At 43.9% G+C, this 24,895-nt stretch overlaps 1 protein-coding gene across 6 annotated transcripts in view; it reads left to right on the forward strand.

The window, feature by feature from the left end:
• The window catches only part of FAM228B (family with sequence similarity 228 member B), a 278,191-nt gene that overhangs the window by 241,219 nt on the left and 12,077 nt on the right, over positions 1 to 24,895 (forward strand). For all 6 annotated transcript variants that reach the window (XM_029596027.1, XM_029596026.1, XM_029596029.1 and 3 more), the window contains exons 7-8: positions 8,597 to 8,684; positions 12,956 to 13,100. In XM_029596027.1, the coding sequence (XP_029451887.1) occupies positions 8,597 to 8,684; positions 12,956 to 13,100 (233 nt within the window). The remainder of the gene's footprint in view (positions 1 to 8,596; positions 8,685 to 12,955; positions 13,101 to 24,895) is intronic.

The raw sequence follows: 24,895 nt of genomic DNA on the forward strand, positions 1-24,895 counted from the left end.
ACAGCTATACTAACTGCACGAACCACATTCTCTGGCAACAAATTCCAGAGTTTAATTGTGCGTTGAGTAAAAAAGAACTTTCTCCGATTAGTTTTAAATGTGCCCCATGCTAACTTCATGGAGTGCCCCCTAGTCTTTCTACTATCCGAAAGAGTAAATAACCGATTCACATCTACCCGTTCTAGACCTCTCATGATTTTAAACACCTCTATCATATCCCCCCTCAGTCATCTCTTCTCCAAGCTGAAAGGTCCTAACCTCTTTAGTCTTTCCTCATAGAGGAGTTGTTCCATTCCCTTTATCATTTTGGTAGCCCTTCTCTGTACCTTCTCCATCGCAATTATATCTTTTTTGAGATGCGGCGACCAGAATTGTACACAGTATTCAAGGTGCGGTCTCACCATGGAGCGATACAGAGGCATTATGACATTTTCCGTTTTATTCATCATTCCTTTTCTAATAATTCCCAACATTCTGTTTGCTTTTTTACTGCCGCAGCACACTGCAACCGTCGATTTCAATGTGTTATCCACTATGACACCTAGATCTCTTTCTTGGGTTGTAGCACCTAATATGGAACCCAACATTGTGTAATTATAGCATGGGTTATTTTTCCCTATATGCATCACCTTGCACTTATCCACATTAAATTTCATCTGCCATTTGGATGCCCAATTTTCCAGTCTCACAAGGTCTTCCTGCAATTTATCACAATCTGCTTGTGATTTAACTACTCTGAACAATTTTATGTCATCTGCAAATTTGATTATCTCACTCGTCGTATTTCTTTCCAAATCATTTATAAATATATTGAACAGTAAGGGTCCCAATACAGATCCCTGAGGCACTCCACTGTCCACTCCCTTCCACTGAGAAAATTGCCCATTTAATCCTACTCTCTGTTTCCTGTCTTTTAGCCAGTTTGCAATCCACGAAAGGACATCGCCACCTATCCCATGACTTTTTACTTTTCCTAGAAGCCTCTCATGAGGAACTTTGTCAAACGCCTTCTGAAAATCCAAGTATACTATATCTACCGGTTCACCCTTATCCACATGTTTATTAACTCCTTCAAAAAAATGAAGCAGATTTGTGAGGCAAGACTTGCACTGGGTAAAGCCATGCTGACTTTGTTCCATTAAACCATGTCTTTCTATATGTTCTGTGATTTTGATGTTTAGAACACTTTCCATTATTTTTCCTGGCACTGAAGTCAGGCTAACCGGTCTGTAGTTTCCCGGATCGCCCCTTGAGCCCTTTTTAAATATTGGGGTTACATTTGCTATCCTCCAGTCTTCAGGTACAATGGATGATTTTAATGATAAGTTGCAAATGTTTACTAATAGGTCTGAAATTTCATTTTTTAGTTCCTTCAGAACTCTGGGGTGTATACCATCCGGTCCAGGTGATTTACTACTCTTCAGTTTGTCAATCAGGCCTACCACATCTTCTAGGTTCACCGTGATTTGATTCAGTCCATCTGAATCATTACCCATGAAAACCTTCTCCATTACGTGAGGAACGAAAGAGCTGACTCCATGTCTGCTGCTGGAGCGTTGTTCCTAACCTGTGACAAACAGGCACACGTCACCACTGTGCAGCAGGTCGCGATCCGCAAAGATAGAGCTGCCACCTCAAAGGTCTGTTTCAGAATGGCGTCCAGTCGCCGGTCATGAGGCTCCTTGAGGGCCATCCCCCTTTCAACTGGAATGGTAGTGCGCTTGACCACAGCGCTAATCAAGGCGTCCACCTGAGGGCACGCCAGCAGGTCCTGGATAGCCGGTGCCAATGGGTAAATGCTGTCAGGGCCCGGCCCCCTTTGAAGGAAGCCGCTGGTGCCGCCCATTCTAAATCTATCAGTTGTTGAGCTGCTTGCAAGAATGGAAAATGGCGGGCTGTAGGACGAAGACCTTCCAGCAGGGGGTTCTGCGCAGAGGGCACCGTAGCGCTGGGACCTGTAATATCCAACTCCGCCAGACACTGAGACACCAGGTCGGAGAGATCCTCCTTGGGGAAGAACCGCCTCATGGTTCTATATGGCTCAATCCCTGGGGGAAGCTCCCCCTCGTCCGGGAGTTCGGACTCGTCCGGTGAAACCTCCTGGTCCGATTGATCTGGACTGTCCAGTGGCGGGAGGTCCCGCTCACGATAAGGGCGTGAGGGTCCAGGAACAGGATCCGCAGGAGCCACCACCGCAGCGGTAGCCGCAGCAGCCGCCACAGTCGCAGCCACCGCAGGAACCGCAGGAACAACAGGAACAGCAGGGCCCGGACGGAAAGCCGTTTGCATCTGTACAAAGGCATGAATCCCCTTAAAGAGATCCACCCAGGAAATGGAAGCAGCCTCTAATCGCTGGGGTACAAGATCCCCCGGGATTCCCGATTGGTCGAGACTGCCCGCTAAATCCGGGGTAGCCCCTGGGGAACTGTCAGCAAATCGTGGCTGAGACTGGGCCCGGCTCGAGGGCCCCACGGCCTCCTCACATTGGGCACATAGGGAGTCTGGCTCTTCACTGTGCGTGGCTCTAAGCTGGCATGCAGAGCAGAGGCCCAGGGCTTTAATGCCTGAGGCAGGCGGCGCCGCCGCTGAAGACGCTGATGCGTTCTGTACCATTGAAAGAGAAGCGGCAATAATATTTGTTTAATATAACAGGCGCGCAATAATAATATGCGGCAGCAATAGGCGCTTAATACAACAGGCGCACAAGAATAATAATATGCGGCAGCAATAGGCGCTTAATACAACAGGCGCACAATAAGAATAATATGCGGCAGCAATAGGCGCTCAGTACAACAGGCGCACAAAAATAATAATATGTTCTCAGCACTTGGTGGTCATGAAAACAGCTCAATTGTATGCAATATGCTCTCAGCAATATGCCGCCAACAATACACGCTGAAAGGCTTTCAATAAGCGCTCAGCAATAAGCGATTAGCAATACACGCTGAATGGTATTCAATAGGCTCTCAGCAATATGCGGTTAGCAATACACGCTCAATGGCATTCAATAGGCTTTCAGCAATAAGCATTTAGCAATACACGCTCAATGGCATTCAATATGCTCTCAGCAATAGGCGGTTAGCAATACACGCTCAGTGGCATTCAATATGCTCTTAGCAATAAGGCAATATACGCACAAGGAGAAATAGAGCCGCGCCTATTACGGGCGCTCAATACCTGAACAGGGCCCACAAAATGGCGCCCTCCACGGCGTGCCACGCCGCCGATCCTCTGTTCCTCGGAGACCAGAAATAAGAGATGTACGCCTTACCTGATCCTCGGCGCTTCCCGGCTGGAACCCGGGCAGTCTCCGGCTGCGGGGGTAGAGGGCAAGTACCTTCACTGCCGCGTTTGAGGATATGCACCCGCTGCCTCACCCGAACCTCGCCCGGGGGCTGTGTCCCTGCCGCGATTCGGCCACCGGACCGAGGACTTACACCTCCGGGGGATCACGGAAATCACCCCGGGAAACTCTACTGGGGAAGGACCTTAGGGTATCACCGCAGGAGTGCGGGGCTCGATGCAATAGAAGTTTTAGTAAGTAGAAAAAGAAAAGAAAAAGTAGATTTGGAAAACACGCTCAGCAAGCATGCAGGCTCTCCAAACTGCTTTGGAGACGGAAATTACTAAGTTGCTACGCTTCCTGTGGGGATATATATACCCCGTGCTGACGTCAGATCCGTCTCCAACTGCTAGCACGCGGATACTATCCCATTTGTTCTGAGTCCATCTGGCTACACGCCAGGAAAATGTAGTATGGAACTGATGTTACTTATTGTTGACCAAGCACGAAAAATTTCAAGTGATTTGCCATCTCAAGCTCAAACTATGTTGGAATCTTTAAAGACCAATACTGTTTTAGATGTGTTTGATTCCAGTCTGCAAGTGTTCAATAAAAGTATGGATAAATTTAAATCAGAATTAAAAGTGGCTAAGATCAACAAATTCAAGCAGGATGAAGCCAATTATAAGACGGGCCCTATTTTTCCTTGGCTTAACAAAGATCAAGTAGTTAAAGGTACCAAGCATGTTACCTTCAACCTCACAGATAGCTCTTCAGGGAGCGATGAAGAACAACAGTCTGGGGAGTATTTTCAACAGCCCCATTGCCAAGGACAGAATGCCCGTGGACGGCGCAGAGGAGCTCGCAATTACAACATGCCAGATAGGAACAAGCCATGGACACGGTCTCAATTCCCGTCCAATCATCCACAAAGTCAGTATCTTCCAACTTATGTCCTCTGCTGTTATTAATCTATCTGATTGTTCATTAAGCAACTAGGAAGAACTTATACTTATTAAAGGACTCAACTATGTACCAACTCAATGACATGATCCTTTTCTTTTTTGACGGGATTTCTTTAAGTTTATCAGGCAATTATAATATAAGGGTTTTTTTTTTAAATTTCCAAATCAATCTTTGGATGATTCATTGGTTAAAAATAAATCTCATTGGTGTCCTCCACCTCCAGGTGATCCTGCAATAATCACTTTTCAAGAACTGGTTCTTAGTGATGTGCGAGATATAGAACTTTCCTCTGGGCACCATTTTCTTAACTTAATACATGCAGAATCTAGGGCTTTATATCAGCTCAAGACCAGAAAAGATATTGTAATCAAGCCATCTGATAAGTGGGGAGTGATTGTGATTCTTAGCAGTTCACAATATCGTCAGCTAATGGATACTAGTTTTTATCAGTAAATGTTTACAGATGCTACAGGTGAAATTCTTGCTGAGGTTACTCAGTGGAATTTGGTTATGCACAAGGTTTTCTGACATCTTAGGAAAAGGAATTCCTTATTAATAAACATCCAAGGATCCCTATTTTGTATATCATCCCTAAGGTTCATAAAACTCTTGATCATCCTCCAGGCAGACCTGTTGTATCAGCCAGTGATTCTGTTCTAGAATCCATTTCAATTTTTTTGGATAACATTTTTCAGCCTTTTGTATCAGATGCTCTGAGTTATATTAAGGATAGTATGTACAATCTTGTTTGCAATCTTTAACTCTTGAAACAGATGAATTGTTAGTCACTTTTGACATCGAATCACTTTACACTGTTATTCCTGAAGATGAGAACATAAGAACATAAGAAAATGCCATACTGGGTCAGACCAAGGGTCCATCAAGCCCAGCATCCTGTTTCCAACAGTGGCCAATCCAGGCCATAAGAACTTGGCAAGTACCCAAAAACTAAGTCTATTCCATGTAACCATTGCTAATGGCAGTGGCTATTCTCTAAGAGGTTATCATGTTGCTGTCTAAACTACTTTCTACTCGTCCACGGCCACAACGTATTCCTACTAAATATATAATTCAACTGCTGGAACTCACTCTTAAGTAGAAATTATTTTTCATTTGAAGAAAATATTTTCCTCCAGATATGAGGAACTGCTATGGGTGCTGCAATGGCCCCTGATATAGCTAACATCTATGTTGCTGATTTTGAGAAAACACACATTGAAAATTCAAATTGGTGTGGGCAATTAAAATGTTGGAAACGCTACATAGATGATATCTTTGTCATATAGCATGGATCGATTTCTGCTTTATTTGCCTTTCATCAGTGGCTTAATACACTAAATCCTTCTTTAAGGTTTACTATGAATTACCATGAAGTTCAAATTTCTTTTTTGGCCATTCTCATCACCAAACAAGATATTTCATAGAAAACCGAATGAGCGGAATAATCATTTGAGATTTGACAGTTTCCGTCCAACTAATTTTAAAGTCAATCTCCTAGTTGGTCAATTTCTTAGATTACGGCGTTTGTGTTCTGACACTATGGATTTTAAAGTCCAGGCCAAACAAATGGCTCAAAGATTTTTGCAGCGGGGATATCCGATGTCATCATTAAAAGCGGCATACCGACGTGCTCTGTATTCCGATCATGATCTTCTGCTGTCAAACAAAAATAAAAATTAATTGGTGGATTCAAACTGGCAGACGGTGGTGTTGAATCACACTACTGCCTCTGCATCTATCTGCAGTGCTTTTTGTAAGTATTGGTCCAATCTACAGAATGGTGCACCCTATTTTTCAAGCTCCAGTTCGATTTACGTTTTCTCGAGGTCCTAATCTGAAGAATTACGTTGTTCAGTCAGCGTTCTATGATCCCCTATATGTATGTGATTACAATACAGATGTCTGTGATTGTAGTTTTTGTTCACAGAAATACTCTAAATCTACAATGAAATCATCTCTGGGACACGATGTTCAATTAGGGGTAGATTTTAAAAGAAGCGCACACAGCCTACATGTGCACGCACTACCCGGCGCGCGCAAGGGGGTGCACAATTGTGCACCTCATGTGCGCCATGCCGCACTGCCTTCCCCTCCCAGGCCCCTCCGAAATCGGAGCGGCCTAGAAGGGAACTTCCCTTCCTCCTAACCTGACCTTCCACCCCTTCCCCTAACCTTTCCCCCCCAGCCCTGCTCTAACCCCCCCCCCCATCCTTTGTCTTACCTTTTGCCCCTGCCTCCGGGCAGGTGCAAGTTGCGCACACTGGCAGGCTGCTGGCACACGATCCTCCAACACAGCAGCAATGGCCATTTTGTCGGAGACCTCTGTCCCTGCCCCCGAACCGCCCCTTTTGTAAAGCCCCGGGAGTTACATCCCGGGGCTTTACGTGCATCGCTGGGCCTTTTAAAAATAGGCCCGGCGCTCGTAACCTTTTTAAAATCCAGCCCTTACTGTCTAAATTCACGTGCAAAATTTCTTTTGTGGTATATATGATTATTTGCCCATATCATATGAAGTACATTGGCATGACTAAACGCACGATGCGGACTCAACTTATTGAACACCAAAGTTGTTTAAGAACTCGCAAATTTGAAGCACCAATGGTTTCCCATTTTTTGGAGGCGGCTCTCGATTTTGATGAGATACAATGGACTACCTTGGAGTTTGTTCCGCCTCATTGGTGTGGAGGCAATCGTGTCAAAACATTAATACAACGTGAACAACAGTGGATTTTTCAGTTTCAAACAGTTACCCCTCATGGGTTAAACTGAGAAATTGAATGGACAGCTTTTCTGTAATTGGGTTGTCAATTATTTTTTGATGGTGTGACGTCAGATTGATGTAGAATGTGCTTACCTTTAAATTACTGCACATGCTCAGTGCCGAGTTCAAATGGTTGCCTGACAAGCATACTGCTTGTCGGCGTGGCGTGCTTAGGATTAAATGTCACACTCTTTTTCATGAGTATGTATTATGCTTGATGTATCTAAGGAATGATGTCATTATTATATTTTCTTAAGCAATGTATTTCTTTTTTAGAGCAATTATTCTGAGAGATACACCTTTTTGAAGTTGAACCGGCAAGCCCCTGAGGCAGCGTGAGCGAAACGTGATATCATGTTGGGTTATGCCAAATGAAGGAAGTATCTCTTTTTTACATAAAAAAATTTAAAAGTCAAAAAATCGTTAAAACATTTGTTTGGACCTATGATTAAAATGTGCCCAGGAGCGGTGAAAACACTGCAGCCTGAAAAATTCGCTTCAGTATCCTCTGGGTAGTATGATGGTCCTTAGCACAAATTAAATTATTTTTGAATTTGCTTGCTCTTTAAAATATTTTGAAAATTATTATACTGACGTCTGTTTTTCACTATTCATTTATTCAATGCTATGGTCTAGTTCTATAGGCTGTTCTCACTTGTTTATGATTGTTTGCTATCTGTCATTTAATTGTTTAAAGAAAAAGAAGAATGTCATGTCCTTAAGATACATATTCTTGGCCAGGACCTTTGTGCTTTCTACTAGTTCAGTTTGTTTATTCTGCACCCCAGGTTTTGGGAATAGTGCCACCTAGCAGCCAGGAGTCAGAGATTATTAGGCTTGACACAGGCAGACTAAGAAAGCAGGAGCCAGCTATCCTAACATTAAGATCTTTTATGTGTGTCAGTAAATCTGCTTGATTTAGTCTCAAGTCTTGGTCTTGATCTTGATGTTTGAAGCACCCAGGGATACTACAAAGAAGACAAAAGAAGAAAGAAAGCCAGATTGAGACAAAGACGTAAAGCAGCAAACCTACTGGAGGGACTGCCTGAAGAGCTGGAAAAATGAACCAAGCATGGAAAAATTCAAAACACACTCATTTAAAATACCGAAAGAAGAAAAAGCATTGAGCAAAGATTTTTAGAAGGAAATAAAAACTAGAGAAGTAGGTTAGCCCCATTGAAGTAAATGGAGCTGCATTGGAAATTTCAGCCAAACTGGTATTACTCTTATCTAAGTAAGGCGGGAGTAAATATATATGCTGGAAGATCTCGTGCAGCTGCATAATTGCCAGAAGAGTCACTCAGATCTTGCTAACAGGGGAAGAGGCAGAGCTGAGAGCATCTCTAGGGTATCCATGGAAGCTATACTGCCTACAATGCAGAAATATTTGGCATGGCCCATAGCAAATATTTAGCAAATATGTTTTTTGGTGAATGTCTCTTTAAGAAAATGTATCTCTCCCTTTTCCCCCAAAATTATCTGGGTGAATTGAGACCTTATAACTTTGCTTTGTTTATATTATTTTGGCATACATGTTGCTTATTGCATTAGTTGTGTAGTATCTTTAAATCTACATATTTTGGTAGGTGTCAACTCCCCATTTGAATGATCCTCTGTTAAAACCAGTTCAAGATAAGCTTTCAGAAGACAGGATTATTCTGCATTGTATAAAAGGTATTTCATATCTTCCCTATCATTAAGTATGAATTTGATTGCAGTTTGTTATTGTGATCCATTCTAGTCTGGCATTTTTTAATATCTTCATGCAAACCACTCTACAGTGAAAGTCGGTACAGATTGCTTGGGGAAGAAAAAGAAGAAAATTATGTAGCTGATCAATGATAGTTAATGCTAAGATATGACATTTTGGCCTTTATTTTAAATAATATATAGGGAAGTTGCAGAAGAGGCTAACTGACTTGATGAGCAGGGGACGAGTAGGACAAAGAAACTTAAGCAAAGAGCAGTAAGAGGAGTCATGAGTAAGAGTATGAGGCATGGGAGCTAAAGAGGTATTAAGGGGTATAAAGAATGAGTGATTTATTTTTTTATTTTATTTGTGAAATATTTCTATACCGGTGTTTGGACCAAAGACCGTCACCTCGGTAGAAGACGATCACGAAGCACATGCAATAGAAAAAAGATGGTGGGCATACTAGAAATGCTAAAAATCTAAGACACGGATAATAGTAATGACACCTTTCAATCATGATGCTACAAATCTCACATTCTTTAATGGACACTTATTTTAATGGCTTGGGATTGGGACTGGTACCCTTCCATATTTTGAGAGTGGGGTTGAACATTATTTTTCCAAAGCATATTTGTTCAAAAATAAGAAATATCATCTCTACTTTATCAAAACTAAGTTGTGGCAGAACAAACGGAAAGATTTTGTTTTTGATGAATATAAAAATTAAATGTCCTGCTGCTCACAGAAGGAATGATCTTAAAAGCAGCTGTGCATTATGGAGACATAGCCAAAGATCTGTTGAAATGCCTGCCCAAAAGAGGTTTTCTTTATTTCTTTGTTCAGATTTTTTTTCATTTGAAATGAGTGCTTTTTTTTTGCTTTCAGTCACTTGAACAGCTGATATAGTGATGCTTCTTTTTTTTTTCTTTCTACCTTGTAAACTGCTATATGCCACATGCTGTTTCTTCATCCTTGTCATGCAGTCAAATAGAAATTTACATTTCATAAGGTAAAACGAGAGAGATGGCGGTGAATAAAATCCTGAGATATTCCCCTGGCTGACACATTTAAAATGGAAGTCTGGACCTGGGACTGACAAATGTAGACAGCATCACAGATGTCATGGTAGGGGATAATTTAGGATCTAATGGTCACCATATAGTATGATTCAAAATTATGCTTGAACTGGAAAAGAGCCACAGTTAGTAGGAGAAGCATCCAGGATTTCAAGAGGGCTGCCTTCAAATCAATGAATGACTACATTGTGCAAGGCCAAAGAAAAAAACAAAGATCCAAAGGAGAGCAATAAAGGTGGCACATCTCTTTATAAGGCAGATTAGTAGGGGGAACAGACAAAAAAAAAAGAGACCAAAATGGCTCTACAAGGAAGGAATGGAAATAGTACAAACAAAAAGACTTGGATCCAGAAAATAAAAATAAAACAGGATGGGAAGGACTGGCAAAGTAATCAGACAAATTTTAAAAAGGTAGGGAAGGTAATTTGATGAGCAAAAGACAAGAAAAAAAATACAACTTTTTTCATATATGTAAAGGCAGAAGAAATCTAAAGAGGGCAATAGTAAAAGTAGGATTAATGAGGAGGACCACCATAAGGCAGGAACCTTAAACAGATTGTTTTGCTCATTGTTTACAGAAGAAGAGGAAGTGTGCCAAAGGCAGGATACAGGAGCAGAATTGATAATAAAATAGTCACAATCCTATTTAAAGAGGAACTATTTAAAGTATTAGCACAGCTGGACATGGATAAGGCAATGGGATCTGATGGGATACATCCCAGCATATTTGCCAGAGCTCAAGGAAGTGCTAAGCACACACCTCATTGCTCCGTTTAACTTGTCTTTGGACAAAGGAGAGGTTTTAAGGGATGGCAGAAGAGTAGATGCAGTCCCATTGCACAAAAATGGGAACTTGGAGGACATAGAAACTACTGGCCTGTCAGTTTAACTTCAGTAGTAGGCAAAGTTATAGAAATACTGTGGAAGAGAATAATTAGGTAGTGTCTTGAAACAGATTACAGGATCCTAGACAACATGGATTTATAAGGAAGAGGCCTTGTCAAACAAACTTGGTCAAGTTTTTTTTTAAGATGACTAGGGAGGTAACTCTGGATGTTGCCTATTTGGATTTCAGTAAGGCCTTTGACAACAGCTCCACGTGGAAGACTGGCAAACAAACTAGCAGGTATGGGTGAAGGTCAAAGTTGTTAACTGGGTGAGGATCTGATTAAGCAGAAGAACATCGTGATATCGTTTACCAGTGTAGGTGATGAAAAAAACTGAGACTTAATTTAAACATATTTAGGGCAGATACCAAGAGCAGTGGTAAGAATGGGGTGACAAGAGCTTGGGTAAAAGAACTGGAAGTCTCTGTATGGGATTATGTATGAGAATGTATCTGCTCAATTACCCAGAATGAAAGGGGAGTGGACAAAGCCAACTTAAAAAAAAAAAAAGAAAAGTCTCCTGCAGGTGGGAAGTAGCCTTACTTAGAGCAGTATAGGCAGGGAGTGGTGGGCCAGTTAGTCCTTATCTGCAATATCTACAACGTTACTATGACCAGAGGAGTGCCTCAAGTCTCGGTGATGGAGCAAGTATTCTAACATTTTTATTAATGACATTGCGGACAGACATGCAGGTAAAATATGCCTGTTTGCAAATGAAATACTAGGAAATGTAGGAAAAAGAGAAAGATGCCTTGAAGAAATTGGAAGAATCTGAAAAGTCTTGAATAATGTACTTCAGTACAAAAAAGTGTAAAATCATACATCTGGGGCACAAAACCGCATAGAAAAGAAATCCAAGGACCAAGAGATCATATGACGTTGGAAGGAGGGAGGTGTGGATGAAAAGCTTCTGTACTGAGAGGGTTGAGGATTGCCTGGGATCACCTACCAGCAGAAGTGGTGGAAACCCAAACAGTGTCAGAATGTAAGCGTGCTTGGAACTGAAGCATAGGGATGTGGCAAGGGTAAAGGAGGGAGAAGACGAGATCAGGTAGAGTTTGCAGTGACACAGTAGGTTGGGACTGGTGCACAGAAGTCTTTATCTGCCAGCAACTACAATGTTGCTGTATTAAAATGCATTTTTTTAAAGTATTTTCTTATTGGCTGATCAGCCATAGTGCATAGGTTTGAGTTTCCTGCCCATTAAGACTTGGGCATGTTAGGGAGGTGAAGTTCCGAGTGGGTAAAAAGGTGATTGCCACTACTGGATTGACCCTCTGCTGGGAAAAGAGCAGCACAGAGAAGACTGCCCTTCCAGCCTTCTGCCAATAAAAGAACTTGAAATCACATGGTCAGGCATTTGGAGACCGAGGTGTTAAAGATGGAGAAAGAGAGTATAGAAAAGTATTTCTGTTAATTCTACAAAATCAAATTTTAGTCCATGTCAGTGATCTACACTGCTTGTCAAGTGGGGGCCACTTTGGCAAAAAACAAAAACTAATGTGAGAGCCAGGACCATCACCAGACAAAGTGACTGGGCAAAGGGGAGGAAGGGTTTCAATGATGCATCTGGGCCTGGGGGAAAAGGAATGGGAGGGAATGGCCTTCCAATGATGTGAGCAGTCCAGCTGCTCAGGCACACTCGGAGCAACTCATGCCTGCTCCTCCACACACTCCCTCTCTTTTCCCCAGCCTGTCTCTTCCTCCAGCTACTCTTCCTCACATTTTTTCCCAGCCCTATCACAACCAGTCTCAGCCCCCACCACCTCACTCACCAGTCATCAAACACCTCCTGTCCCAACCCCCATTCCCTTCAAGCCAGCTCTTCTGTTAATTCTCCTCACCTTTTCCAAAGGTCTTGATGCACGTGCTGCCTCAAATACAGCTGTTCTGTTTTCTTGCAGAACCACGCAGCTTTCAGTGGGTCTGAGCTGTGTGCTGTGTTGTTCTCAGTCTGTTAAAAATAGTGCAGGGGTTTAGACAGCATTCAGCTCAACCTCGCTGAGAGCTGTGCAGCGCCAGAAGAAAACAAGACAGAGCAGCACTGGCTTCAAGCCCTCCAGAGAAGGTATGGGTAAAGTCTCTGTTGGAGGAAGGGAATCATGGAGTTACATTTAGGGTTGACGGGAGTCACCACTGGCCCCTGGGCCTTACACTGAAGAACCATGTTCTAGATCTTATTTAGCTTTGATCAGAATTGAATGAGTAGGAGGCACTGCTGCTTTAAAAAAAACAAAAAAAACATTTTGATTTATTGAAGTACTGTTTTCATTCTATCCCTTTTAACAGGGAGAATATATTCTAACAAGGAAATTGATGATCTGCACAAACAAAAGTTGCCTTTCATTCTTTCGGGTCGGGAAGATACAAATGGAATTGAATGGTTGAAAGCACCTTTATGCTACATAGAAAGTGAGGTTCGACAAAGAAGCAGGTAAAGTAAAATAATATATTCCCAAAAGCAAATTTTGAGGGAATAGGAATTTTTTCATGCCGCTACAATAATATTGGGATATCAGATGATATGGTCCTTTTTCACCAGGCTACACCTAGCTCAGAAAAGTCATTTTTTTTGTTTTTATCTTTGATCAGCCTAGTTAGAGAACCATATCACATACATATGTATAACAAACTGAAAGGTGAATTTTCAAAGCATTATGTGCATAAAATAAAGCACATACGCACGTAAGTAGCTTGTACTTGTATATTCCATTGTCACAGTGAGGCAGACTGAGATCAGGGATTATCCCTACAGGAGCAGCACAGGACTGTAAGCCAGGACTAGAGACGGCCTTCTGTCTAGACCAGCCACCTCCCCCTCAGGTTGAGCCCTCAGTTTCTGGTGGCAGGCAGCACTTAGCTGGAACAGGAGATGTGGTGGGACTTAGAAGCAGGCAGGGCTGGAGACATGGATTAGAACCAAGGGCAAGGCTTGGGTTAAAGACAAGGCCTGGAGCAGAAGACATGGTGGGTCTTGGAATCAGTCAAGGCTGAATACAGGTAGGACTGGAGATACGGGCAGGAGCCAAGGGCAAGGCTTGGGTTGGAGACATGGTGGGTCTTGGAAGCAGTCAAGGCTGGATACAGGTAGGGCTGGAGATATGGGCTGAAACTAAGGGCAAGGCCTGCCTTATGGCCCGAGGGCCATAAGGCAGGACAAGAAGGCCACTGAGCAAGGCAGGAAGGCATGGAAGGCCACAGAGCAAGACAGGAAAGCAAGGCAAGATGGGCCAATACAAAGAATCAAAGTGATTAGATGAAGAAGCAAGGAGTGCATGGAGAGGTTGGGCTAAATATGTCATGTGATCACAGTAAGAAAGCAGCTAGAGTGGCTGTGAGCGAGGCTGTTTTTGCTTTTGCTTTTCTATGAAAAGCAAAAACAGGTATATATTGTATATTTAATCAAGTATTACTAATACCTGTGGGATAGCCCAAATATTGTGATATGCTCACTTTTGCACATATGTAATGTTTGGCCGGCTGCAGGAAGACCCCTCAACCAGCCATACTCACCCTGTATGCTAACGAGCCCCGATGGGGCAAGGACTCCGCCATCCTCTCTCTACCACCGCTGCCCTTAGGTGGGTGCAGGCCTATGAAGGCCCCTTGGTGGGAAAGCTTCCTCCGGCACTTCAAGATGACATTACTTGGTGGGATATTTAAACCCCCACCGCACTCCCCTTAATGCCTTGTCAACAGGTCCATTAGCAATGTATATTGCCTCATCCATCCTGCCTTGCCTTTTCTTGCCTTGCCCTGCTTCCTGCTTCATCCTGTCCCGGTCCTTGCTTGCCTGCTTGGTATTGACCTTTGTTACGGACCCCGACTACTCTTATGCCTGCCACTGACCTCTGCTACAGACCTCAACTACGCTCTGCTTTCTGCCTGCCCCTACACTTGGCCTCACCCTTGTAACTGTCTGACCAGTGCCTGCCCTTTCATTGGCCTGGCCCTGCACTTTTTAATCCTGATCTCCCTGTGGGACTCTTGACTAAATCCTGCCAGCCCCTGGAACCCAAAGGCTCAATCTGCAGGGAACTGGGCTGGTATAAGTGAAGGCCTAGCCATGTTCCAGCCCAGGGCATGTTCTCCAGCTGACAGTGTGGGCCTAATAGATTTTCTTAGCATTCAGACAGATTAATCCACAACAGTGGGTTATGTGCCTCTACCAGCAAATGGAGATGGAGCAAAGCTGATGTCACAGCATATATACCCCATCATTGACATCAGCTCACCAGTATTCTCCATCTCCAGCAGATGGTGAACATGCATCTCCCTACTGGGGATTGCTTAAAAAATACATTTTAGAAAGAGAAAAGAAAAAGGAAATTATTTCACTCTGCACTCCTGTGGTGATACCTATTTGTCCCTCCCTCAGTCAAGTTTTCCTGAGGTGATATCTGCGGATCCCTCCCTCAATAGAGTGCCTCAGTCTGGTAGCTGGTTTTCTGGCATGGACTTAACTCTAGAGATACAAATAGCTGAGAGGCTAGAGGATGCAGGAAGCCAAGCACAGTGGAGAAGGCTTTTGCCCTCTCCTCCCGCAGCTGGAGACTGACTCTGTACTTGGCCAGGACGGCCAGAGCTCAGGAAAAGAGAATATATTTAAAAATAAATAAATAAATAAGGGGAGTTAATTTTAGGGATACCATTTCCCTTCTGGTCTCGGAGCTTGGCGCATTGATCCGACATCTGTTCCTGTCTCTGGGGGAGCTTGGGGAGTCGTGGCAGCTTGGCGGGTTGAGCAGCCTTTTTGGCTAGGCCTCGCTCTCAGGCTTTGCTTAGACACCACGTGGTAGGCTGCAACAGAGTTTGAGCGATTTTCTACGCACAAGTCTGCCGTGAAACATTGTCTGATGGTTCACGCTTGTGTGTCTGGGTGTGCTCTCAGGTGGGCACCCTCATGGACCACATATTTTGGGCATCCTTAGTGTGCGTTTATTGGACAGAGCTTGTTTTTGGATGCCCTGTCCAGGCTCGCTTGTGCAGGCTTTTGGGAGCGTGCTGCTAGCGGGTGTTTATCCATGCCACCGGTAGCAAAGAAACCTAAGTGCCTTACTCTTTGTGATGCTTGACATATTCAGGCATCACAGCTGGCGTCCGCTGTGTCAGCGCTGCTTGGAGGCTCAGGGAGAGTTGTCTCCGACTGATTTTACTGAGCCCAGCCCTTCCCAGCATGATGCGGGAATGGGACCGGAGTGGAAACTGCCAGAGGTTTCGCCTGGTTTTCTGCCTCTCGTAACTGTTTCGTCAGCAGGGGAAGGCACCTCAGTGGGCGCAGGACTGACACCCCCTGGTTTTGGTTTGGATCCTTCTGCTTTTTCGTGGGTGGAATTTTTTCAAGAGTTGCAGCCCTTTCTTCAGGCGCAGTCGTCGGTCCTGGCCAAACCTAAAAGTTCAGGATCACAGGCTGCGGATCCTCGCATGCCTGATGTTGCGCTTAAGCGTCGGAGTACGTCTAAGACTTAGTGCGGGTCATGCTGATAGGGGCCCAAATGCCACAGTTAATGAAGACGATCTTTACTCCCTGGAGGATGGGGAAATTTCTCCGGGGTTGGAGCTGTGCAGAACAATGTTGCGTTTCTTTCATAGAGATGAGTTGCCAGCTCTGATCTCCCAGACATTAAAGATGCTGGGGGTGCCAGGTGCTGATTCCATGTCTGAGCCAAACAAAAATCCCATTTTAATTTCTTAGTGATTGATCTTGAATGGGGTACCTGGGAAGCTAATTTTAAAGGGCGATGCGCCTTGGAAGTGCTGTACCCCTGGATCCAGCAGCGAGATAGTTGTTGCACTTTCCGACAGTGGATACACTGGTGTATGTGGTCACCAAGCAGACAACTATCCCTGTAGAAGGGGGAGCGGCATTGAAGGATGTGTAGGATAAGAGAACTGAGGCTATCCTTAAGCAGGTCTTTGAAATGATGGCAATGAATTTGCAGATAGCTTCTTGCTGCTCCCTGGTGGCTCACACTTGCTTGCTTCTCTTTCAGGAAGTTGATGAATCCGGTTTGAATTCCAGAGCATTGATGGAACTGGCAGCTGCTGAGGAATTGATTGGCCGATACAATTTCAAAGTCTAATCTTATAAAATTGCCCTTTAAAGGATCATTCTTGTTTGGGAGTGAGTTGGATAAAATGGCTAATAAGTGGGGTGAGTCCCAGGTTCCTCAGTTACCAGAGGATAAAAACAGGCACTGTGCTCATTTGGCATGAGAAGTCATACTATAGGTTTTAAACGCTTTAGACCCTACAGAGGAGTGGCTTCTCAGAGGGCTCAGCCTTTGGGTAGGTCTCAGTCCTTTTGTCCCAGGCAGCCTAGATAGGGTGCAGGCTCGAGTGGCGGTGTCCCCTGACCTCATCAATGAAGGTCTGCCAACCAGCCCCCGGGAAAAGGAGATAGGGGGTCGCATCTTTCTTTTTTTTATCGGAGGTGGTTTGACATCATGTCAGACCAGTGGGTTGTGGATATGATAAAATACGGCTTTGTTCAGGAGTTTCTCAGCATTCCTTGGGTCATTTTCATAGTGTCTCCCTTTAGCTCTCTGCAGAAGAGACAAGCTCCTCAGCCTGCGGGCCATGATCACAGTGCCCATGTCACAAGAAAATAAGGGCTAATATTTCATTTATTTTGTTGTACTCAAGAAGGAGGGTTCCTTTCACCCCATCCTGAATCTCAAGGGAGTCAACCATCATTTATGAGTGACTCATTTCTGCATAGAAACCTTATGCTCGTGATAATGGCAGTACAGTCGGGGGAGTTTCTTACATCTCTGGATTTATCAGAGGTGTACCTGTATATTCCCATCTGATTGGATCATCAGCAGTTTCTGCGTTTCTCTGTTTTGGGGCAACATTATCAATTTCAAGTGCTATCCTTTGGTTTGGCCACCGCACCCAGAACATTCTCCAAGGTCATGGTGGTGGTAGTGGCAGTATTGAAAAAGGATGCCATTCTGATCCACCCATACTTAGATGATTGGCTAATTCGGGCCAAGAGTATGAAAGAGAGTCTTCAGGTCTCACGCAAGGTGATCTCCTTGCTACAGGAACTAGGTTGGGTGGTGAACTCGGCCAAGAGCAATCTACTGCCATCCCAGACTGGAGTATCTCAGTGTTCGTTTTGACATGAAGCAAGGCAAGGTGTTCCTACCAGAGAGCCGCATTCTGAAACTGATGACACAAATGTGACTATTGATAGAAACAATACGCCCGACGGTATGGTCTTACCTACAGGTGCTCGAGTTGATGGCAGCCACCCTAGAGGTAGTTCCATGGGCAAGGGCGAATATGTGGTCTCTTCAGTGCACATTGCTTGCACGTTGGAGTCCACAGTGTCAGGAGTACTCGATATGTCTTCACTTACTGGTGGAGAGCAGCATCCAACTGCAGAGTTGGTTGTAAGCAGATCATCTAAGGAAGGGCGATCCTCTACGAGCACTGGACTGGCTAGTACTCACGATGGATGTGAGCCTCCAGGGTTGGGGGGGTCATTGTCAGGAGTTGACAGCACAGGAGCAATGGAGTACAGAAGAGTCTGTCTGGAGTATCAATCGGTTGGAAGCCCGTGCCATTCGGGTGGCATGTTTGCGATTCGTCGACTACTTGCAGGGTTGAACGGTTCGAATAATGTCAAACAATGAGATTGAAGCTGGCTTACATCAATTGCCACGGAGGAACCAAGAGCCATCAAGTGTCACAGGAAATAGCCCAACTCATGGAATGGGAGAAAGTACATCTTCAGAAGATCTCCGCCTCACACATTGCAGGAAATGACAATGTAAGAGCCAACTTTCTCAGCAGACAGAGTCTGGATCCAGGAAAATGGGAATTGTCAAACAAAGTGTTCCATCTCATAGTGGGTCACTGGGGCCTCCTGTTTCTAGATTTGCTGGCAACATCACAGAATGTGACGGGTTCCTCGCTTCTTCAGTCGCAGGAGAGATCTGAAGTTTTTGGGCATTGATGCCGTCATGCAGGAGTGGCCAGAAGGCAAGCTTCTATATGCTTTCCTCTGTGGCCCATGTTGGGCAGAATGATTTGGAGGATCTGGAAACACACAGGGGTGGTGCCAGATTGGCCCTGGAGGCCCTAGTATGCAGATCTGTGGAGGTTCCTGTGAACTCTCTTCTCCGATTAGCGGTCCACAGGGATTTGCTGCGGCAGGGGCCTGTTCTTCACGAAGATCCGAGAGGGCTCATTGCTGAAGTGTGGATACTCCACTGCTGTGATTTCCACCTTGCTTTGAGCATGAAAGTTCTCCACTTCCTTAGCATATGTTTGGGTTTGGCGAATGTTTGAGGTTTGATGTGAGGAACTCATTTATCTTCGTTCAGTCAAGATCCTGCTCTTTTTGGATATTTTGTAGGATGGGTTGATTAAGGGTTTGGCCCTTAATTCCTTGAAGGGACAGGTGGCAGCTGTTGCCTATTTCCAAGGTCAGGTGGATGTGGCCTGGTTCTTAAAAGGAGTGAAGTATCTTCGTCCTCCCTTGTGGTTACCAGTGCCCTTGTGGAGTCTTAATCTGGTTCTGTATTTTCTGATGGGTCTCACTTTTCGACCACTGCGAAGCCTCTCCTTGAGGTTACTTACTTTGAAGACGGTGTTTCTTGAGGCAATTTGTTCTGCACGTAGAGTTTGTGAACTGCAATCCTTGTCTTGCTGGGAACTGTTTCTGCAAGCGACTCCTGGAAATGTACACTTGTGAACTGTTCCATCCTTTTTGCTGAAGGTCATCTCAGATTTTCACTTGAATCAATTTCCCTGCTGACACTGGAGAGGGAGAGAAATGTGGATGAATATCACCTGTTACAGACCTTGGCTGTCAAGCAACATATCATGAGGTATTTGGAGGTTTCTAAACCTCTCAGGAAGACGGACTAGCTTTTTATACTCCACGGTGGGAGTAAACAGGGTGAGCCGGTATCGTGGCCTATGATAGCCTGCTGGATTAAAGAGGTTATCACAGCCACATATGTGGATGTTGAGCAGCTGTTGCCTAGTCAGTTTAGGGCTCATTCCACTAGAGCTCAGGTAGTTTCGTGGGCGGAGATTAGATTGTTGTCGCCCGTCAAGATTTGCGGTGCTGCTCCTTACAAACCTTTTCCAGGGAGTCGTCCTGTGCAGGCCCAGGAGGACTCAGTCTTCACGCGTGTGGTGTTGATCGGACCATGGGCAGCCTCCTGCCTTTTTCAGGAGTAGCTTCAGTACATCCCACTGGTGTGGATTAATCTGTCTGAATGCTAAGAAAGGAGAAATTACTACTTATCTGATAATTTCTTTAATAAAGACAGGTTAATCCACCTTCCTGTTCTTGGCTGCTGGATGGTGGTGCTATTGTCCTCCTGTGTGGCTGCATTTCCAGGGATTACTGGTAAGTGTCAGATCCATTCCCTAGATTAGTGATATTACACTCCTTGTCCGAGCTCAGTGTTTTCCTGTTAACTGAGTGCTTGAATGGTTGTCTGTTAATAGGAATGTTCATCTATTGTTTAGTTTTCCACAGTTGGCTTTTGCAGGGAATACTGGCAGGCTGATATCAGTGTAGGGGTATACATACTGTGACATCAGTTTTGGTCTGTCTCCATTTGCTAGTAGAGGTGAATAGCCCACTGTTCTGGATTAATCTGTCTTCATTAAAGAAAAGGAAATTATCAGGTAAGTAGTAATTTCTCCTTACCTATTAGGCCTTGTCAAGCATGCTACAGCACAAGGGTCCACTATAATTACTACATATACATATATATGTAGAAAAGGTGTGGTCTAGAGACATTCCTGGTTGGGGCTAACAAACGTAGATACTGCCCTGCACAATTGTTTTAAAATTATCCTCTGTCTGACTGATGTAAGAGAGACAATTAGGTGGAGTAACATTTGATCTAGCTTTGGTTCTAGTCCTGAAGCATTTCTAATGGGATAATTCCAACCTTTGCTTCCCTCCTGTGCTTCCTTAAAACTCTCCCAAAGTTTGAAATGGTCTAATATTCCTCAACATCTTTGTTCCACACCAAGTTTGGTTGAGCTAGGTCTAGTCATCATAAGTTATAAGGGGGCTGCACAGGCATACATACAAAGACAACGGTATGATCTGGAAAGCATCTCTTCATATCAAACAGAGGCTAAAAATATTGTGTGGGGGAATGTAATTTATCACATTAAATATTTTATTTTATTTTATGTTTGTTATTCTTTAAGAAAATAGCACTAGCACTTTTCCTCTCAGCCCACTTCCCCCCATAGCATCAGTACTCTTCCCCCTACTATCCCAATGTGAATAATATTTTGAGAACAAGCTGTTTGGAGATGGAACTGAAATTAAGTGTGCAGCTATCAACAAATTGTCCTAAACTATACCATATGGAGATATCAGATGAAACTAACAATGAAATGTGACTTGTGGACAACTGTCCAACTGGTGAGGTGAGACGAAGACAATGAAACAGAAAAGCTACAGAAGTTAGCATCAAGACAAGTAAGGGCATTCACAAAGGGATAAGCCACAAACAGTAGCAATATGTTCAGCATTGAAAATACCCAAAGGAAATGGGAAAAGAATTTTAGAAGCTGTATGCACCAAAATATAGTAAGTTCCATATAATTCATTTCAGATTCCAGTTGTATTCTGAAAAGCTTAGGGGTAGATTTTCAAAGGGTTACGCGCGTAACCCTTTAAAACCTACCCCTGTGCGCGCTGAGCCTATTTTGCATAGGCTCGACGGCACACACAAGCCCTGGCACGCGCGTATGTCCCGGGGCTTTGAAAAAGAGGCAATCCGGGGGCAGGGACGGTCCCGGGTCCTCCGGCACAGCAGCTGTGCCGGGGGTTGGTGCGCTGGCAGCTGGCCGGCAGGCATAGCTCCTGCAATAAAGGTAGGGGGGGGATTTAGATAGGACAGGGGGGTGGGTTAGATAGGGGAAGGGAGGGGAAGGTGGGTGGGAGCGAAAGGAAAGTTCCCTCCGAGGCCGCTCCGATTTCAGAGCGGCCTCGGAGGGAACGGGGAAAGCCATCGGGCCTCCCCTAGGGCTCGGCGTGTGCAAGGTGCACAAGTGTAGCGCGCACAAGATTAAAAATCTGTCCCTAAGTGAGCATGCACATATGGATTTTTACTTGGGAAAACAAATCATACAATGACTGAACTTGTGAATATTGGTGACAAAATAGAAGACTGTCTTGTGCATTTTGTCCAACGGAGCAGTGTCAACTGTAATGTAACCTACCTGAGTATGAGTTTGTGTGTGCAGCTGTAAAATGGAGGTTGCTGTTGGATGGATCTTAAGTCCAAGAGAGGGATCAGATGCCATGACAGTTGGTGCAACTAGTAAGGCACATGAAGACAAGAAATGTCCATTCAAAAGAGAAACCAGTAGATAAACCACCGTTGTTCAAGTGTCAAAAAAAGGGCCATTTTTCTAGAGAATGTGAAAGCAAGGCAAATCCAAGCTTGGAGGACACAAAAGCTCACAACCTGTGCACTAGAAGACCATCAAGGCTGTGATGTGTTCGTGCCATGCAGTGTTCTCAACAGAATTTTTTCCCTAACACTTGGATCATAGATTCTGAAGCACAATTTAAAATATACAAGGCTATGGTATCTGATAAGGTATATCCTAGAATATTAAAGGAGCTAAAAGAGATACTAACTGTACATCTCATGGCTTTGTTCAACATTACCTGAAACAGGAAAGCTTCCAGGAGACTGGAGAAAAGATATAGTACTGCTACACAAGGGTGGGAACAAGGAGGAAGTGGAAAGTTGCATAACATTAGTTGTGGGTAAGGTCATGGAAGCACTATTGAGGGACAGAATAGTGCAGTTCATTGAAGCTAGTGAGTAACAAAATCATAGGCAACGTGGTTTTACAAGGAAAAAATCTTACCAAATAAATTTGATTTCTTTTATTGAAGTGACCCGAGTAGTAGATCCAGGCAGAGTGCAGCAGATGTGGCATCACTGGGTTTCAATAAAACCTTTGAACTGTTTCACCAAAAAACACTGGTGAGAAAGCTAGCCAGTCTGGAAGTTGGAATAAAAATGATAAGCTGGGTGAGAAATTGGTTGAGCAATAGAATTCAGAGTAGTAGTCAATGGAATCTACTTTGGGAAAGAGAAAATGACCAGTGGAGTACCACAAGGTTCATTGTTAGGTCCAGATCTCTCCAATATCTTTATAACCGACATTGGGGAAGGATTAGAAGGGAAAGTGTTTTATTTTCTAAATTATGTGACAATTTGTAGACATTCCAAATAAGATGAACGATTTGACAATTTTTCGATTTTTTTAAAGTATGGCAACCACACTTTAATTTAAAAAAAAATGCAAAACTATGCATTTAAGATACAGAAATCTAAGGACCAAATATGTTTTTGGAGATAAAGAACAGTTACCAAGCAGGAGAAATCCTGAATGTCATCATCCCTGATGACCTCCAGGTAGACAATGTGATAAAGCAGTTGGGAAAAGTAATATTAACTCTCTAAAGGTCTCTGGTGAGAGCCCATCTTGAGAAATGTGTTCAGTTCTGGAGACCACATCTAAAAAGGACAATGACAAGGCAGAGGCAATTCAAAGGAGGGCTACTAAAATCGTGCATGGACTGCACTATAAGTTATGCTCTAGAAGAAAGAAAGGAAAGGGAAGGTATGATACACACATTTACATATTTAGCAGGTTGCAATAAAGTAAAACAGCGATTCTCAACCGGTGTGTTGCCAAGCACACGCGGGTGTGTCGCCACACTTCCCAATCCCGGCTGGTCAGCTGCTTCCCTTTACCCCAGCAAGATGCAAACTCTTCTTCCGCCCAGGCTGGAAATGCTAATAGCCTGCAGCATGGTCTCTTCTCTCCCCTGCGGCCTGGAAGAGGAAGTGGTGTGCAGCTGCTGTGCGCGCAGGAAGAAGAGACCATGGTAAGTGCAGGCAGCATCGGGCCAGAGCAAAAAGAGGAACAACATCAGACCCTGCAGCTGATGGGACATCTTTCTCGAGGCCGTGAGGGTTGGAAGAAGAGGAGGCTGCTGCTGCTGCTGCCACCAGTTCTTTTTCGGTGGGGGAAAAGAGAGAGAGTGAGTGACTGAGCGAGTAAGTGAGAATGTGTGTTTGAGACAGCATGTATGTAAGTATGTGATTGAGAGCCTGATTGTGTAAGTGTGTGATTGAGAGCCTGTGTGGTGTGTGTGAGATAGAGCATGTGTGTAACTGTGAGATTGAGAGCCTGTGTGTGAGAGAGAGAGCCTGTGTGTGATTTATATCCTTTGTGTGTGAGAGACACAGTATGTATGTGTGTGTGATTGACAGCTTATATGTGTAAGTGACAGAGAGCATGTGTATGTAAGATTAAGAGCCTGTGTATATAAGTAAGAGAGAGAGAGAGAGAGATCATGTGTGTCTGTGTGTGATTGAGAGTCTGTGTAGGTGAGAGAGAACATGTGAGTATGTGAATGAGAGTATGTGTAAGCGAGAGAGAGACAGCATGTATGTGCGTGATTGAGAGCCTAAGTAAGTAAGAGTGAGAGCATGTGTATATGTGTGAGAGAAATCTTGTGTGTGACTGAGAGGAGAAAGTTGCAAGCAAACTATCCCTCCTCCTGCTAATTCAAAACCACCTCAGGGCACCTGGATATCAAACATTCCTAGGTATGGAAAGCAAAGCATTTTTATCTCATCATTTTTAATTATTTGGTCTTTGTGTCTGCTGTTCTGAAATATTTTATTGGTGTCTGGAAATTTTTTATTTGAGTTTTTAATTATTGGATATTTCATGCATCAACTGTTTTTAAATCTGTTCTTTTTATTAGTATGGGTTTACTGCTATTGATTTTATATTTCTTGTTTTGTTTTATGAGGACTGGAGATGCTTCTCTTTGTCCTTTCTTACACTGCATACAGTCTCTGGCTTGTTGTAGTTTCCAGTTCAGTTTGGTCTGCATGTTTCTAGTTATGCTTTATGGTCTCTCTGTTCTTTGTCAGGTGAGGGTCTGCACATGTGGCTAATGAGGTATTCTGCTGGCGTGTAGTTTCTGTGTAGGGCTCTATAGCAACCTGACTTGTTCCATTTTCCTAATAGGAGGTGTATTGGTGTTTTAAGGCCTGGTGTAATATTTTCAGTGTTGCCTTTTTTATCTTTTAGGTAAGGTGGTTACTGTTTGAGTGCTTGAAGTTTATGCTCTTTTAGTATGGGAGGTTTACTATTTATGTAATTTCTGTTTAGACAGAGTACTTATCGTTCCCT

The sequence above is a fragment of the Rhinatrema bivittatum genome, chromosome 3, assembly GCF_901001135.1.
Source record: "Rhinatrema bivittatum chromosome 3, aRhiBiv1.1, whole genome shotgun sequence".
NCBI classification, from domain to species: Eukaryota; Metazoa; Chordata; class Amphibia; order Gymnophiona; family Rhinatrematidae; genus Rhinatrema; species Rhinatrema bivittatum.